This window comes from Dermacentor andersoni, chromosome 2, assembly GCF_023375885.2.
Source record: "Dermacentor andersoni chromosome 2, qqDerAnde1_hic_scaffold, whole genome shotgun sequence".
In the NCBI taxonomy this organism is placed as follows: domain Eukaryota; kingdom Metazoa; phylum Arthropoda; class Arachnida; order Ixodida; family Ixodidae; genus Dermacentor; species Dermacentor andersoni.
In genome coordinates, this window is record NC_092815.1 from 133346428 (window position 1) to 133365372 (window position 18945).

The 18945-nt window shown below is 42.8% G+C and overlaps 1 protein-coding gene across 1 annotated transcript in view; it reads right to left on the minus strand.

Moving 5' to 3' along the window:
- Positions 1 to 18945, minus strand: part of LOC126540713 (probable ubiquitin carboxyl-terminal hydrolase MINDY-4) — a 45696-nt gene that overhangs the window by 15236 nt on the left and 11515 nt on the right. Inside the window, exons 7-12 of the mRNA XM_072286548.1 lie at positions 14575 to 14666; positions 7172 to 7273; positions 7047 to 7110; positions 6912 to 6977; positions 6296 to 6366; positions 6131 to 6194 (exon numbers count right to left, since the gene is read on the minus strand). Coding sequence (XP_072142649.1) covers positions 6131 to 6194; positions 6296 to 6366; positions 6912 to 6977; positions 7047 to 7110; positions 7172 to 7273; positions 14575 to 14666 — 459 coding nt within the window. The remainder of the gene's footprint in view (positions 1 to 6130; positions 6195 to 6295; positions 6367 to 6911; positions 6978 to 7046; positions 7111 to 7171; positions 7274 to 14574; positions 14667 to 18945) is intronic.

Genomic DNA, 18945 nt, shown 5'->3' on the forward strand with positions numbered 1-18945 from the left:
AAAGTTTAGGCAAATGGGAATTTGTAGCAAAAACTTGGCATTACCAAGGCTGTCCTGTTGCTATAGTTGACAAAGGTCAAGCTCTCTAAAGCAATTGCATTTTAGTTTTTTATTGTAACTGTAAGTATTTTCTGCAGCTGTTTTATGACCCATTCATATGAATATTTTAACACTGCTTTAACTATGACATACATATTCTGAGTTATCTTGATAACTTTGCAGCGTTAGCTCACCTTACTGCAATATGTAATTATTCCTGTGGCATTGCACTTAAGACACACCTGCAGTGCAATTTATAATATTGCACATAAAAATTTACATATTGCTCATATTAATCAGCCACATTTACGTTATCAGATTTTTGCACTCATGTCTATTAAAAATAAACCATATACATATAATATATATAAATATATATGATTAAATTTTTAATTTGAAGTAGCAGGACTAGTACATGTAACATAATGTTTTTTCATGATTCTTATTTGTTTCTTATTATACACCACTGACAACCAGCCAATCCTACTGATAACACAGGCAGAGTGCCGCTCAGACAATTCACAAAGCATGAAAAGGAATAGCGTTAGAACAGAAATGTTACATTATCCCGACCCAATTTTCTGAGTAAACCAGGCATCAAATTAAGCAAAAAAGTGAAATTCCATACCACAAATGATGCCTAGTACTATGGGATGGAGATGCTGCACACAGTCCTTTAAGGGGCCTGCAATGCTCTTGAGAAACCTTGTTGGGGGACACCGCTAGAAGCATCACGATGTGAATGTGTGGCACTATGATAATTGGTTAAAAATGTATTGCGCTATTTATGTTTGCACGATATTGCACATACTGCAAAAGAAACACTACAGCACTAATTTATAACCATTTTAAGTATCGCCTAATTATCACACACCAATGAGCAACGTGTTGCAACCACGGTGATGATACATCAACATGCCGAGCACATGGATAACATACATATTGGTCAATGTATGTCATCGGTTGGCCAATGGCCGCCTCACAGAAGCTGTTGTAACCATAGAAGTGACACCATGGCCTCCGACACTGGACGATACGCTGCCCAAGTGCGGAGGCCATGGGAACGTCATCAACCAGCTGAGCAGGCTTGGCAACCATGGGGCACCACACTACGACGTCACGGGAGAGTGAAATGAGGCATCCAGAGATGAGAAAATTGTAGTCGAGGGTCATTCTCACTTTGCTTATATTTTAACATTCTTGCGACCAATGAATGTAGATTTGTGTGCATTAGTCATCATAACTCCTTTTTCTCTTAAAGGGCCCCTGAAACGGTTCGGACAAATTTTGTAGATGCGTAGGGTACAGCTTAAGTAGAACATTCGCACCACAATTTAAGTAAAGCGTTACGTATTAACGGAGCTATGAGCGATTACAAGTTACCCTCCTCCCTAGCGATGCTTTTCCTCCTCAACTCGTTCGCCGAGCGACGGGGCTAAGCTCCGCCTTCACTGGTTCTGCGTCACGATGCTACGTCACATCGTCCACTTCCGGTTGTTTTGGAGCCCACCCCCCGCCCACGAGAAACCTCTCCACTAGCCGCTTGGCCGTTGACCCCAAGCGAGAGCTATCGAAGCAGCGTGCATTGCAAGCATTCTGTCGTAGCGCCAAACGTGCCTGGTATTCCGGTAATCACACACTACCTGAATATTTCGATGCAACGGTGGAGACATAAACTCAAGCTGATGAAGGAACTTTAGCATAGACGTACGTGAGCTGCCTGATCGGTCTCCACAGTCCAGAGCCGTTGGTGCAGAGCTTAACCAGCCAAAGAAAGAGCTAATATTGCTCTAACCAAGTGTAAAACATTTCAAACATTTACAAAAACAATGTGTTAACGATTGAAAAATTTACACCTGTGAAAAATTTACACCAGCAGCAAAGAAGAATACATTTTGTTACTGCTACTGTGTGTGGTTGAGCTCTATGCCACCAGGTGGCTGCACCGTGCAGACCATTCACATTTGCACTTCTGTTCATTTCCTGAAACGACACGCAAGGGGACAGGGCCAGGCCCTGTCCCCTTGTGCTTGCGTTTACCCTAATACCGGACTCGCGAAACCCTATTACGTTAGTAATCTTCCGGTGTAAAGTGATGGCCGCAATCGCGCAAATCTTGGCGCCGATCGGATAGCGGCAGTCCGATGTGCTGCAGCCAGTCCACTCGTCTACTGGCTTGCAGAGGGACACGATGTCGCAGATTGACATATTGCCAGTCTCTACGTTTGCAGTCCACAACGCAACAAATTCGAATCATAGCGCTCGCGAAAAGACAAACCGACACTGACGGCGGAGCTCTCGTCAAAGACGGAGCACGTTGTAACACAGAGCAGACGACACTTGCTGTGTGCCGGAAGTGCTTAAGTGTACTGAAAGATTGCTTTTGTGCATTCTCCTTATCTTACTTTCTTTTTATAAAAACAAATTAACTAAATTCCAACTAATGCGAACATCATTTGTTTACCATAAAGTTGACAAAATGATCGATCACGCGCCCTGGTCAGCCAATCGGATAGCTCGCCCCACTGACGTCATATGGGCGATTTCGGTCATATGGGTAGGGGCGGCTTAAAATCCCGCCGAGCAGTGTGCTGCGATCGGCAGCGATGTGCATTTTTAAAACCTTATAATAAATTACACGCTTTATGCGGAGCACTTAGATGTGTCAATTAATGATCAGAAGGACTTACTCTAACGACTCAGTACGTTTGTAGAAAATCATCAAAATCGTTTCAGGGTCCCTTTAAGACTTAGACATGCTAACGTCTAGAGCAAGAATAGAGGCTTTAAAAAAGTGTTGCAGGGCCTCTTTATGCAGAACCTACAATTAGGCACCTGAGATTAAGCTTAAGGTACTTTCATTAGCATAAATAAAGCAACTGGATGCAATTGCCCAGTCCCATATTTCCAAAATCTATATTACATAGGACTTTTTCCTCATTCGCCAGTATTTGGGCACCTGTCCTTTTTGATATAAAGTGGTGTGATTACAAGGATCACCATGCTGGTGGCCCATTGTGGACAGTGCTTGTTTAACCATTTAAGTGTTTTCGACAAGCTCAGCTCGTCAACACGATCCTGGTAAATTTTGCTTTGGATAAGTTCAGCTCTTCAATGGCAATAATCCTGTTTTCAAAGCGATTTGTATGAGCTCAGCACGTCCACTTAGTTTTCATTCTACTACATAGAAAGCTGTAGTGCCAGCGTTTGAAATCTCCTGTTATGTCTCTCTTTTCTGTTTTACTACAAAGGTGTAAGAAGTTTTTAGCACTTCGACGGCCGCATTGATTCATGTTCAACAACACAGATGGCAGTCACTCCATCAGCGCTGGCGGCGTGTTTATTGTGGTATTTGTTTTCTATTACGTAGGTGCCAGTGCTCAAAGACCATGTTTTTGGAATCGTGTGCCTTTTGCACCTATTGGCAGATTTGGAACGATGGCGCCTGCCAATGACACCTCCCGCGTGAGTCGCGTGCGCAAAAGAAAGCCACTGCTCAACTCTGACGGTGAAAGTGAGAGCAATGCACTATACTTCTGCTCTTCGAGTGAATAGGATGATAATAGCAGCTCAGGAAGGAAACTATAAAGAGATGCAAGCCCTGTGGCAAAGCTCTCTGCACTGTTCCATGCTTCATGAAGTGAATTTACGACCTACCTTAGAAGTGCAAGAATGCATGAAGAATTTTCTTTGGTGAAGAACTTCGCTTCGCAGTATGTATAGTTGATTTTGAAACAAGGTAAAATAAAGAATTTCTCCTTGTTTTTAACTGTACTGTTTGTGGCCAGTACACATATAGTGCATAGTGAAGAGGCAAAATCAGGTTTTGAAGCTTAAAACATGAAGCAAATTGGTTGAAAAAGCTTGAGAAGGGTTTTTGATGGAGGTAAGATTGAAAAAAAGGCATAAAAGTAAAATAAGGTCTGTTTTGGTAAAAATAATAAAGTACTTCAGGGTTTAAGAGGAGTTTTATAAATAAGAACCCAAATTATAAAGTTTCATAAGCTGCAAGAACAACCACATGTAATTCAGGCTGTCTTTAGGTTGCCTAATGCCTGTCACAAAACTTTAGCCAGCTTCCATTAAAACATCAAAATAAAATCTAAATTTTAGGGTTTAATTTCTGTACAGTGGTTTACTTAGAGGGCAACCCCGGCAATTTTTCGATGTCCACTGACCTTAATAAAATTTTGAATATACATTCTCTTTTGCACTCTGATTATCTTGCCAAATGATATAACTGCAAATCATTTAGTTAGTTTTCCTGAGAATGAATTTTAAGTATTGGTTGCATGTTCCCGTCTCATGCCCATGAATGTATGACTCTTTACTGGCCGCAATGTGTTTGTGACGTCAGAGCCTATACTGCCACTCTGCCCAGAAACGACAAGGCTGGCTACTTTTTCTACGAGACAACAGCGGTTGGCAATCATAGTTTAAATAGACGTGATAGCCGGTGCTTCTCTTTGTCTTGGTGAAGCACAGTATGTTGAGCTTGGGCATGTCAGCTGCCTCGTGCGGCAGTGGCAGCAGCAGCTGCGCAAAAGCAAACGGCGACCTTTCAGCGCCCATACCATCAGCAAAATTGTTGCTGAAATCGCTAGCTCGAAAGAGCTCGAAGTCAGAACACATTGTCAGGTTCACTTTTTTTACATTAGCAGCACGTACACTTTGTATTTAGCCTGCATTCTGTGTGTTTACGTTATGGTAGCATAGGATCTGATGTCATCGATTCATCGTAGATATCACACGAAGCAACTACCAGTTTCAATTTCGGCACTTTGCTTATCGGTTATTTAAGTTTATTTATGAGTTTCTAAACAAATTTAACTACCCTACTGTTGATAGGACTGTCAATGCCATTTGAAGATTACAATATTCTAAAGTGGCTAAAAAAAATGCCAGAGTTGCCTTTTAACAGTGCAAGAATGCACAGGCAACCTTTACATTGTTTTATTTTTTTTTTGTAGAAAATAGCTTTTTCTTTTTCACCCTCATCAGGTTCTAAAGGAATGAGATTTCCTGATTTCTCCCCCTACTGCCTGTTTCTGTGTACATATAATTGTTGAATGGCAGAGTTCAACAAAACTAAAACAACGACCCCCCCCCCCCCCAAACCAGGGCAAGACTTTGCTAGTATGTACAGCGGGGCATAGCATTTCCGGAGACGCCGGACATATGTGTACATGGGCGAGTAAGAGCGAGTGCGAGAGAGAAAATGTAGGGGCTTTTGCTTCTTGAATATCTGACTCTCCCTAGGCACTACGGAAGATAAGTTTCTTTGCGGGTGTTGCTGTTTTTGCCCTTTACAAAAACCACAATAATCATCCTTTTTATGATTTCATCCTACAGTAAAATTTTGGGCACTAACCTCCGCAGAACCTTTATATCACTAGAGAGCAGCATTATTGGCAAGACTGTTCCCATAACATGGGTGCGAGACCAGTCTTTCCCTAACCGTTAGTCATTTGTGAAAATTTAGCAGCACAGGTTTACAATAGGGCAGCAAAATGGTATGGTGCATGGTGATGGGCTGTCATGGAAGCAGTGCAGGTAGCCCTGTAGCATGCTCCACAAATGTATGACTGACTAGAGAAGGGCAAGAAGCTTGAGCAACTTGCTAGCTCTTCATTTCTATGGTGTTCAATATGCACACAGATTTAAGAATATAAAATAGAGGCAGAGAGTGAAATAATGCTACCCCTTATTACCTTAAGCCTGTCCATGCTGTGAACACAATCAAAATGAACACTAACATATGCATAAGCACAATAGAGGTCTGAAACTAGCTCTGTACGATTGCAAAGCCATGGTCACAGCCAGCAATAAGGGCAGTGTTCATTTTGTTGAGCAACAGCCACTGTTAACTGTCTGGCAGCCGCTGCAGATGCCTAATATTATTGTAATATTATCAGCGTTTAGCTTTGTCAAAATAATTCCAAGGCCATGAAGGCAACGGAAAGAATGATAACTGGTGCATGGTCGTCCCCGTTTTTTGCTCCCAGCTGCTTGTTCTGTTCAACTGCAATGACAATCACACACAAATAAGGCATGCAGAGCAAAGTTCTATGATAAATAAAGAAAAACTCACTTGGTTACAGTGACTGTGTTTTCCAATAAGTGAGCTGTTTCTTTCATCCATTTCTTCACGTATCCTATTATTTAAAGGAGTTAAAAAACACCCTTCATCATTTAAAATGTTACTGCACACGTGTGAAGACATATAAAAAAGGAAAGCACTGCATAGAAAGCTTGCCTTTCGAAGCCATGCGTCATTAGGACAGATATCAAGAAAGCAACGCAGCTTGAACAATTTTCCTCTTGCAGCTGCAAAGATGAAAATGCCATCACAAGTACAATGTACTGAAGAATGAAAGTATGTGAGTGCATAAGACAACTGATAGACTATTGTGAGTCCCACTGCCAATGTGCCTCTAGGCACGTAGGTTACGATAGACTTCATTTAAGACCGACTCCATCAAGATGAATTCTCTAAACTTGAGTGTCTGATAAGACAAACAGGTTTCCAAGGTCCCTTCATGTTTATATGCTGTACCCTTTAGTGACTTGGCCAGGTGATTCACTTTAATCTCTGCACTCTTCTGTAGGGGCTGGTTAAGGCATGACAATCTCGGAAAGTTCCATGCTATCTACAGTGGCCACACAACACAACAGATGATGGACGCAGAAAGGGCAAAAAAAGAAAGTAGTATCTGGTTTTAGGTTTCGTTAGGCTAGGTCCTTGCCTTTCTGCATCCATCGTTTCTTGAGCTTTATGACCACCATGGAGTGGTAACAGAGCAGCTGGTCATGCTTGTAACTCAATGTAAAAAAAAAAAAAAGGCATTCCTGTATTCATTAAGAACACTCACCTTAAATATGCAGGAACTGTAGTATTCTTGCAATGCTGCCTTTGATGTGAATGTTGACAGCGTCAGCTGTAAAGAGAGAGTTATTTGAACTTTTACAGTGACTGCCGACTAATCCACATATAACAGCTAACTCACAGTTTCTATGATGCCATCACTTGCCAAGATGCCATCAGTCGGGGATACGTTGACTCCAGTTGGGCTGTGCAGGAAAACAATACCATAAATTGGACCATATACAAGTGACGAATGAACTTGCTTACTTTGCCACGATGGCCTTGTTTGAGTCGCCCACCTGCCACAGGATGAAAGCAAGTGCCCTGGCCAGAGCAGCGTTCCTTCGTGGCACATCAACTTCGAAACCACTGCAACCAAGTTGTAAAGCCACAGTTCAAGGCAACTGCAACTGACCATTTCCCTTTGCATCTCTACATAAAACACAATATGTTTGGCACTTATTACAAAGCCAACACAATGATGGGTAAAAAAATATGTAAGCAGTTTCAAAAGCTAGTGCAACTTTAAAGAAATGCTGTCTATGGCTCATCATTCCCTTTAATTATTTTTTTTCAGTATCAGCCATTTGAAGTGAGCAGTCAATGAAGCCAGAGTCCTTCTATTTTTTTCTGGTCACGAAACTGCCGCCTCAGTTTCATATAGAGCCAGCGCCCGCCGCTAGAGGCGCAACCATGCATGAGAGGGCATGCGAACGCCGCTACCGCTGTGGTTGTGTGTGGGGCAGCCTCGGTATTCTAGTTTTCTCAACTTCCACAACCGTCGCTTTACTTTCACGTAACTATTTTTAACATTCAACACGCTTAAATAACTGCCTGAGTGCGTCTTCTGCCATAATACGAGCGCCCGGGACGAAAAAAAGAAAAAAAAGAAAAAAGCCATCATAACATGGAGTTTTTGGCGGTCTCAGTCCCAAAAAAATTCTGGGATTTTAAGAACCAGAACCGCGATACGATTATGAGGCACGCCTTAGTGTGGGAGTCAGGATTAATTTTGACCACCTGGGATCCCTTAAAATGCACCTAAATTTAAATAGACGGGTATTTTATATTTCGCCCTCGTCTAAATATGTCCGCTGTACACAGCCGGGTGGTCTTGGTCCAGATTTCTTCATCATCGCCGTTCGCCTCAACACTTCGGTGGGTTCCGCTTTTTAATATTTGCCTGAAATTAAACAGTGCGCTTTCGCAACAAAGCACCAGAGGTACCACTTATCACCAGATGCAAACATATGGGCTGTGGCACCACCGCTCTGCCGTAAGTAAGCGCCAACTCTCCGTTGAGCATAGTGCCAGATTGCTCGCTGAGCACAGCTATTCACTTTGTGCTAAACTGTGGGCAGTATCTTATCAGGAAATCAAAAGAATGAAATTTTTATTGCAAAGGGCTGCTACAGTAGAATACTTAATGACAAAGAAAAGGAAATTGAGCTGCTCCGTGCACTTAAGATTTCTCTGCAAAGCGATGCCATTTCTGAATGACATTTAGGTAGGATTAATGCAAGACAAATTTCGCTACTAAATGTCTTCGGTGCAGCTTTTAGCAATGGATTAAGGTGAACGTGAAGTGTTAAGACCTGCCCAGTCGAAACTAGCTGTATTGTAATTAGGCAATTGCCTTAGCAAGCAGTCGTTTTGAAGCATCAGTAAGTTCAGCCCTTATTCACGCTGCTCGTGGTTTCGAAGCAGAAACGGCGAGATTAGGTATTTTGGTTCTTAATGTGCAACTATTTACAAAATGTTAAAATGTTGTAATCACCGGTCCCGATATTCTTATCATGGTCGAAAAATGAAAAGAACACTTTATAACTCGATTAAGAAATAAAATGTGTTGGTGCAAAAACAACATACAAGCACGGTCATTTATTAATCATGTAAAATAAGCGCAGTGAAATACAGACCACAAGGAGGCGTCCGGTCACGAATGGTCCACCATTCACAATGCAAGAAGTTTGTTAAAAGCATGACACTGATATAATAATAATAAAGAAAGAATATCAAACGTGAGAGATATGCATCAGGGGGCAGGAAACAAACACCAGCAAATGAATGGCAATAAATACAGAATGCACACGCGCGTATACTTCGATTCGAAGTTAAACCCGCAACTTTTCTGCCGCGGTATGGTCCGCTTCCATTTCTCGCACTGCTCCTTGTCAATAGGTAAATAGAACAACGACACTTTTCCGGTCTTGCCCTTGTAGTTGGAACGGCACCCCGGCACGCAATACGTGTTTGGCATCGTTGACCCACCCCGCCACTTCAACTAAACAGCCCAGCACTTGAAAAATAGTGCAGCACATACACAGAATGCACCCAATCCCTCAGCTCGCCTCGCACTGCGCAAGCGTTTCAGTACGCGAACGATGCCCTCTGTGGCACAGTGGCGCTGCGTTGCAGCAGCTTTGGGCAGCATATGAACCTCTCCCATAGCGTGACGGCGGAGTTTTGTGACCAGAAAAACATGGAAGGACTCTGACGAAGCTAAGGAAGGCATATAGAAATTTTATATACTATGTTTATTCAGACATGTATGCAATATGGCCACAAGATGCAACAAAAGGCGGCAACCATTGCATGTCTTCTGACAAGGTCAGCATTCTAGGCAGTACATCAGACAATCAATAATGTCCACTGGAACATAAGGAACACAATGGTATGCTACAATAAGCATAATACTATTTCAATAAAACAATAAAACTAGGCAAGATATATTTAGCAAATATATATAATTGGATGTCATGCAGAAACTAATATAGGATAATCTGATTCTGTAGAGGTAAGATACTTTCACTGTGTGTTTTAATTGAAATGTTTAATCAACCCTTTATGAACACGTGCTGGCTGCAGACAACCTACCAGATATTTTTTTCTTGCAGGGTTTTGGTACTGAGTAAGGAGTTTTGGGCTAAATTCTCTGAATGACAGGCAGCAAGCATCACTTGTCAGTTTAAAGCAGGAACACAGGATAAGAAATTTTGGCATGCGATTTGCTTTATCTTGAAAGCACGGTCAGGGGAGATAGGCTGATACAAGATCTCCAGCTGCAGTGGTCTTACACATGTCATGTAAATTAAATTAAGTATACATGTATAGTTCACACATGACGAGAGCTGTCTGTAGAAATCCTAAATGAAAGGTACGTTTAATTTGCCTGCACCACCTGAACCAGTTCACGATATGCTGCACCCTACCGCTCGTTTCATTAGCGCAGCAATGGCACCTCCTTAACCACGTCATTTGTTTCAAAAGACGCATGACCGGTTCACGATGTTGCTGCACCTTGTCTGCTGTTGGTGCCGACTTGGTGCAGATGTACAGTACGAAGCAGCAGCACAGCAGACAACACAGCATACATCCATAAGTTCCGTTAAAACCCTGCTTACGTGCGCCTGCCATGTCTACACGAATGCGGACGTATTTGCGCCTCAGAAGTCATACATGCCAGCAGTTCAGGACCTCTCAAACTTACGCACTCCATGCACATTAGCCAGACAAAACAAAATGCTTGCACTGCCTCTGCACCTTGGCATTCATTTCGAGCGCCACGCTCTGCCTGCACCATAGAAATCGAGCTGCGCAATTTCTGAACTTCTCTTGAACCACCGTGAACTGGTTGCTCACAGTGGTGCAGGCTAATAGAACGGACCTGAAGCCACTGGTGGCTTGGGGTGAAGCCCACTTCCATCTTTAGGCCTATCAATAGGTGAGGCATAAACTCGCAACGGCTCATGGGAAGCATCCTCTGCTCAGCGCTTCTCGTTCAGCAGATTATGGTTCCGGTGCCTGACTCTCCGTTCATGGGGCCAGTCGTGCTTGCTCTCTATGCACCTTCATCACAAGGTATCGTCCGCAATGCTAATTTCTAGAGCCTTTGGTGGTTGCATCGATGAGTGACCATGAAATCTGAGCACAAGTAGACGTTTAAATTAATCTTTTTAGCTGATTGATAGAGCACGTGAATTAACAATGTGTGCTGTTGCAGTTCCATGCTTATCTTGAATGACGAATCACACTTGTTCTCACGTCAATTCTGTTCGGGTCAATGACGTGAGGTATTTTATAACATTTCAATCATGAATATCATATTTGTGCTAGAGACCGTCATATACACTAACGTGTTCACTTGTCGTAGCCATTGATAAATCGCGTTACACAAGTGTGCGTAGCTGCTAAGAACCTTGGCTTTCCCTAAGAAAAATACTTTCCGCATATTTGGCTTTTCAAACTTTTATATCATTTTACAGTGAACTTTGATACGTTTTGCAATGTTTACACATGATTCATGCATGTGTTGTTTTGTAAAATAACTTGCTCTCCACATTACTGATAATATTTCCTGGAACATGCATAATAATAAGATGGTAACCACGTGATCAGCATGGTTTAAACATGTTTTAGTGTAGCATCTCTTTCTCCAACTTCCCCAAAACATTTGTTAGAAAAGTCTCTAACGCGTTCAAAGTTGCAGTATACCCCTTGTGTTTCAGACACTTCGCGATATTTGTGTGAGATATTGAACGTGAGGCATGCTAGAAGTGTTCGTCAACGGCAGTTGGCTTCCCCACGTGCTTGAGTCTGTCTTAATATCTTTCGATGTCTCTGTATACGGAAAACATTGCAGCTTTGTGATCATTAGGCTAGTTTTTCTTGCCTTGTGTACCTTTCACAAAATATGTGAGAAAAATTACGGTTTACATCTTTTCAAACCTCCCAGTACACCTAGCTCATCTTGCATCGAACACCAACTTAATTAAGGTCACTAAACCATGCAAGGTGCTCGTTTAAATGGTGTTTCAAAACATCTGTGCCAAGTAATAGCTTGGGTTGGAACTGCCACCTCACCTATAGTCCCTCCGCTACTAAAGCATGCATGTTTGAATCATCCTAGTGAAATTGAGTTGAAATAAGTAAAAAAAAAATTTTTTTGTTGGCACGAACAGAATTCACTTGAGAACAAGAAAGTGCAACTCGTTATTCAAGATAGGCACAAAACTGCGACAGCATGTATAGCTAATTCATGTGTTCAATCGATTCGGCTAAAGAAATTGTTTTAAATGACTGCCTATGCTCAGATTTCATGGTGAGTCATCGATGCGACCACCAAAGGCTCCAGAAATCAGCACTGCGAGTGATACCTTGCAATGAAGGTGCACAGAGAGAAAGTGCGACCAGCCCCGTGAATGGAGAATCATGCACTGGAACCGTCATCTCTTGAACCGGAAACTTCAAGCAGACGACGCGTCCCATGAGCCTTTGCATGTTTACGGCTCCCCTATTTTCCTCTATTGCTAAAAAAAAAAAAAAAAAGATTTTACTACATAATTTTATTTTGCTTGATTATGCTTATTTTCTATGTCTTTTGCACATTTAGATGGAAAATGAACAATATTTTTTGCATATTTCTATGTGTAATCCTTAAAGGGCTAAACATGTTAACTGGAAGCAGAAGATGAGACAATTCACCACCAGTGGAAGCCATGCTCACAAGCTCTATGTGATGTATGCAATGCTCTACCAATTAAGCTGCTGCGGTAGCTGTCCCCTCTTCCACTTTCTTGGGCATTTGTTTATAATGTGCTAAACCTAGCCCTGAGATCCTAGCCCTGCTAAACCTAGCCCTGCTAAACCTAGCCCTGCTAAACCTAGCCCTGCTAAACCTAGCCCTGCTAAACCTAGCCAGAGCCACTCAAAACCAAGGTGGCAGATGTGGAACATAATTTCAACCTCGGGCATCACATCTAACGTGATTTTAGAAGCAGACAAACAGCCAGTAAACCCTTGCATGCTACCTGAAGGTTCAAGCGTAGATAATTTTCCTACTTATTTTCTTGAATTTATTGTCTGTTAGCTTCATATGGTTGTTACTAAAACAGTGAATGCCCCAGTTCCCACAATTCTCATTCTCCTTTCCTCCACTGAGACCTCCTGCATTGAGAGGCATTTTTGAAATGGTGCGAGGTTCCAGTATTTCATTTTCTTCCATTTTTCACTTTTTGCTGTTGCAGTCCTGTTTTCGTTCCTCTCTACTGTATAAAAGTAATATCTCAACATGGTCTTACAAAAGTATAATCAGTTATACTTCTTTGGCAAAGGTGGTGCTTAATTGTAACAATTGCGAGTGCCTTTGCAACGAGGCACAACTGTTAAGTCTTAAAAGCAAACTGCAACAGTGTTTATGACCACATAAGAGGCCTAGTACTAAAGAGCAGTTGTGCCAAATTTTACATTTGAAGCATAAGTGGATGTGTCACAAAAAGCTCATAAAAACAGACATTTTTTAAGACCCAAATTAAAGAAAGAAGAAAATTACACCATTACCACTCGCAGGAAAACAGAATCCAGAGCAATGAAAACAAGTGCAGCTCTTCGAAATGACCTTTGATATTAGTTAGAACCAGCAGCGCATTGAAAATCTTGAGAGGCCACGGTCTGTGATTTGCTCGTATCCACTAGCCACCATGTGCAGACATTGTCTCCTTAGGCACTAATTCAAGGCTGCTAATAAATTAGACAATTACCAGCTCTGCAGTCTTGCAAAGGTGGCTTCAATAGCACCTACTATTAATCGATAACAAATTTCGGTACAGTTGACCTTAAATGTAGGGTATGCAAGGGATCCAGTGTTTCTGAAAAGAAAGTAGCCCCACAGGTGTAGCCTAGTGGTTAGCATGCTCAGCTAAAACATAGCAAACTAAAAATTAAATCTTCAGGTGGGCTAACATTTTTTGGCTCCACGTGAGCTGATATTGGTCACACTCAATGTTGTAAATCATTTGAGCCAGGAAAGAGGCCATAACAGCTATTTCCATTGAGTTCAACATGCTGTGAATGACCTTGTGTTTACAGCGACTTAATTTTTGTCACTTTTTCGAACTACCTAAAAATTGTGAAAAGTTGGCCGTGCAAGCAATTAAAAGAACCCAATTATCTGATAGCATCCAAAGTAGCATGGCCATTTGTTCCAACAAATTATTTGGAAAGAAAAGCATAGAATGGAAGTGCCAAAAATTGAGCTTATAAAAAAAAAATTCTGTGTGTGAACAGCTAAGTGGAATTGCCATCATTCACAAGTAGACATGCACGCCCTCCCATCGACGAGGCTGCATATAATCAAGTCACATGCATGATGCACCTGCGGTTCACATCCCACTGACCTTAAACCCAGCAACTAATGTCACACAATGCACATGCAAGACACAGATGACCGCACAATGACTAAGGACAGGTGCGATTCAGTCAGTGCTATATTAATATGAACTGAAACATGGACATGTAGTGCCCCTGCAATGTTGCAGGGGTGCGGTTGGCCAACATGGCCATACGCAGTGTGACCATCACACCTTGAGGGCATGTGCCTGTAGACTGTGACCATACCTGCTTAAGGATGACTCAGCAGTCAAGCAGTGTATAGTTCAGATGCAAGGTATACTATTGGTGCCTGAGCTCAGTGTGCTCGGCTATCTTGGTCTAGGTTTCTGGCAGCCATGGCTGGCCGAGTGACTCGTAGGTTGTTGCCTTGAGCCCACAATAATAAACAACTGATAATGACATCATGCAGCTTCCTCCCACAAGGATGCGTAAAAGGTGCATGATCATTAATTTATGCAAATTGCCCCACACTTTATGCTGGTACAGCCTGGCTCCCTTACCTTGGGTCAGCATTCTGTAGACCTCCTTCTGGCCACAGCAGCTCCTTGATCATGTAGGCCTGCACTGCAGCAAGGACGCCACATGGTCCTCCCTGGAGAAAGAATGAGAAAAACGAATGTTCCCATGCAGGGAGACAAGACAACAAGACCAAAGCAGGGGAAAAAGAAATAACGAAGAAGGGGAAAAGCATGTGGTTGTTTAATTTCAGGACCAAGGCAAGTGAATGAAAAAGCTACTAACTGCGTTATGAGTACTCTCGGGACAGCTGGCAGTAATACCAGTAAACTAGTCTAGGAGTGTGTCAAAGAGCATTTTGAGTGTATGGAACTAATTCAGAACACAAGACAGAAACACAGATTGTTGAGAATCTTTTGCTAAATTTCACTGCCACAAAGGAACAAAAGCTAGCAACGTAGCCGAGTACCCACTTCATGTTGTTACTTTATGTGGTCCTTCTTCCTGTCTTGGAACCTGCCTGTTTTATACAACTGTGTGCTGCCTATGACGTAAGCTTAATAAATGGTGAGAAGAAATTGCTGGGAACTCACCAGAAAGAACACCACTGCATAAAAAAAAATTAAGGAGCCTTGTAAAAATTTTTAGCTTCTAGCTTCGGTGCATCCTATTTGTCATCCAACTTAAGGGGCTGACCTGGATGGCCAAATGCTAAAGCAAGAAATTACCAACACTGCTGAGAAATAGTCACCTTTAGGGAGGCGACAGCAAACAGTGCAATGCACTTATGAACAAGGACCTAAAGCTTCATCATCATCAGCCTGGTTACGCCCACTGCAGGGCAAAGGCCTCTCCCATACTTCTCCAACTGCCCCGGTCATGTGCTAATTGTGGCCATGTTGACCCTCCAAACTTCCTAATCTCATCTGCCCACCTAACTTTCTGTCGCCCCCTGCTACGCTTCCCTTCCCTCGGAATCCAGTCCGTAACCCTTAATGACCATCGGTTATCTTCCCTCCTCATTACATGTCCTGCCCATGCCCATTTCTTTTTCTTGATTTCAACTAAGATGTCATTAACGCGCGTTTGTTCCCTCACCCAATCTGCTCTTTTCTTATCCCTTAATGTTACACCTATCATTCTTCTTTCCATAGCCCGTTGCGTCGTCCTCAATTTAAGTAGAACCCTTTTCGTAAGCCTCCAGGTTTCTGCCCCGTACGTGAGTACTGGTAAGACACAGCTGTTATAAACTTTTCTCTTGAGGGATAATGGCAACCTGCTGTTCATGATCTCAGAATGCCTGCCAAATGCACCCCAGCCCATTCTTATTCTTCTGATTATTTCACTCTCATGATCCGGATCAGCAGTCACTACCTGTCCTAAGTAGATGTATTCCCTTACCACTTCCAGTGCCTCGCTACCTATCGTAAACTGCTGTTCCCTTCCGAGACTGTTAAACATTACTTTAGTTTTCTGCAGATTAATTTTTAGTCCCACCCTTCTGCTCTGCCTCTCCAGGTCAGTGAGCATGCATTGCAGTTGGTCCCCTGAGTTACTAAGCAAGGCAATATCATCAGCGAAGCGCAAGTTACTAAGGTATTCTCCATTTACTCTTATCCCCAATTCTTCCCAATCCAGGTCTCTGAATACCTCCTGTAAACATGCTGTGAATAGCATTGGAGAGATCGTATCTCCCTGCCTGACGCCTTTCTTTATAGGGATTTTGTTGCTTTCTTTATGGAGGACTACAGTGGCTGTGGAGCCGCTATGGATATCTTTCAGTATTTTTACGTACGGCTCGTCTACACCCTGATTCCGCAATGCCTTCATGACTGCTGAGGTTTCGACTGAATCAAACGCTTTCTCATAATCAATGAAAGCTACATATAGTGGTTGGTTATATTCCGCACATTTCTCTATCACCTGATTGATAGTGTGAATATGATCTATTGTTGAGTAGCCTTTACGGAATCCTGCCTGGTCCTTTGGTTGACGGAAGTCTAAGGTGTTCCTGATTCTATTTGCGATTACCTTAGTAAATACTTTGTAGGCAACGGACAGTAAGCTGATCGGTCTATAATTTTTCAAGTCTTTGGCGTCCCCTTTCTTATGGATTAGGATTATGTTAGCGTTCTTCCAAGATTCCGGTACGCTCGAGGTCATGAGGCATTGTGTATACAGGGTGGCCAGTTTTTCTAGAACAATCTGCCCACCGTCCTTCAACAAATCTGCTGTTACCTGATCCTCCCCAGCTGCCTTCCCCCTTTGCATAGCTCCCAAGGCTTTCCTTACTTCTTCCGGCGTTACTTGTGGGATTTCGAATTCCTCTAGACTATTCTCTCTGCTATTATCATCGTGGGTTCCACTCGTACTGTATAAATCTCTATAGAACTCCTCAGCCACCTGAACTATCTCATCCATATTAGTAATGATATTGCCGGCTTTGTCTCTTAACGCATACATCTGATTCTTGCCAATTCCTAGTTTCTTCTTCTCTGCTTTTAGGCTTCCTCCGTTCCTGAGAGCTTGTTCAATTCTATCCATATTATACTTCCTTATGTCAGCTGTCTTACGCTTGTTGATTAACTTCGAAAGTTCTGCCAGTTCTATTCTGGCTGTAGGGTTAGAGGCTTTCATACATTGGCGTTTCTTGATCAGATCTTTCGTCTCCTGCGACAGCTTACTGGTATCCTGTCTAACAGAGTTACCGCCGACTTCTATTGCACATTCCTTAATGATGCCCACAAGATTGTCGTTCATTGCTTCAACACTAATTTCCTCTTCCTGAGTTAAAGCCGAATACCTGTTCTGTAGCTTGATCTGGAAGTCCTCTATTTTCCCTCTTACCGCTAACTCATTGATCGGCTTCTTATGTACCAGTTTCTTCCGTTCCCTCCTCAAGTCTAGGCTAATTCGAGTTCTTACCATCCTGTGGTCACTGCAGCGCACCTTACCGAGCACGTCCACATCTTGTATGATGCCAGGGTTAGCGCAGAGTATGAAGTCTATTTCATTTCTAGTCTCGCCGTTCGGGCTCCTCCACGTCCACTTTCGGCTATCCCGCTTGCGGAAGAAGGTATTCATTATCCGCATATTATTCTGTTCCGCAAACTCTACTAGTAACTCTCCCCTGCTATTCCTAGTGCCTATGCCGTATTCCCCCACTGCCTTGTCTCCAGCCTGCTTCTTGCCTACTTTGGCATTGAAATCGCCCATCAGTATAGTGTATTTTGTTTTCACTCTACCCATCGCCGATTCCACGTCTTCATAGAAGCTTTCGACTTCTTGGTCATCATGACTGGATGTAGGGGCGTGGACCTGTACAACCTTCATTTTGTACCTCTTATTAAGTTTCAGAACAAGACATGCCACCCTCTCGTTGATGCTATAGAATTCCTGTATGTTACCAGCTATATTCTTATTAATCAGGAATCCGACTCCTAGTTCTCGTCTCTCCGCTAAGCCCCGGTAGCACAGGACGTGCCCGCTTCTGAGCACTGTATATGCTTCTTTTGGCCTCCTAACTTCACTGAGCCCTATTATATACCATTTACTGCCCTCTAATTCTTCCAGTAGCACTGCTAGACTCGCCTCACTAGATAACGTTCTAGCGTTAAACGTTGCCAGGTTCATATTCCAATGAACCTAAAGCTTAATCATTATTATTTACTCTAATACCTGGAGTGAGCTTAAAACTGGCACCCAGTGGTATTTATATACTTGCATGTGGCTGACATTTTATTACAGTAGCAATTATACATGGACACTCCAGGTGAATTTCCACTATCACTGTGAGGTTCCATGTAAAGTGCAAGTGCAATAAAATCCCACCCCATGCATGGTATGCTCCATGTGTGAGGGAAATTGTGCGAGGGTGACATGAGAAGGATGGCAGCTTGATGGATGACGTCCTCCTACATGTTCAACTCCCCCCTTCTTCCCACGAGGAAAGAAGGGAGGAGTTGAGTGCTTGGTTACATGATCAAACACAAGCTAAGGAGCAGGGAAGTATGTGTCTCCTGATGTTATGTCTCCTCCTCTAGCCCGACCATGATTGCACATGGCTGTCCACGATGCTGAGTGCATACACAACCCATTCGGCCTATGTTGGAGGAAGTCTGCAACAACCTATGACAACCAACCAGCATTCAAAGGCTAAGCGAACTGAGATGGCTAGTTGCTTCAAGTGTGCCGTCTTCTTGCTTGCCTAGTGCTGGAGGTCATGCAGTCTCAAGTTTCGAAGACGTGTTGAAGTGACCGGCAGCATGAAAAATGCTCACCGAGGCGGGCGTTCCTCATCATGCCAATGTGACAGTGGGTGTTTGCGGTAGAGTCACAGCTGTTCATGTTTGCACGTGCGCTTGTGACACCATGCTGCAATGTTTACTGTAATATACAAAGCCGAAAAATCTACA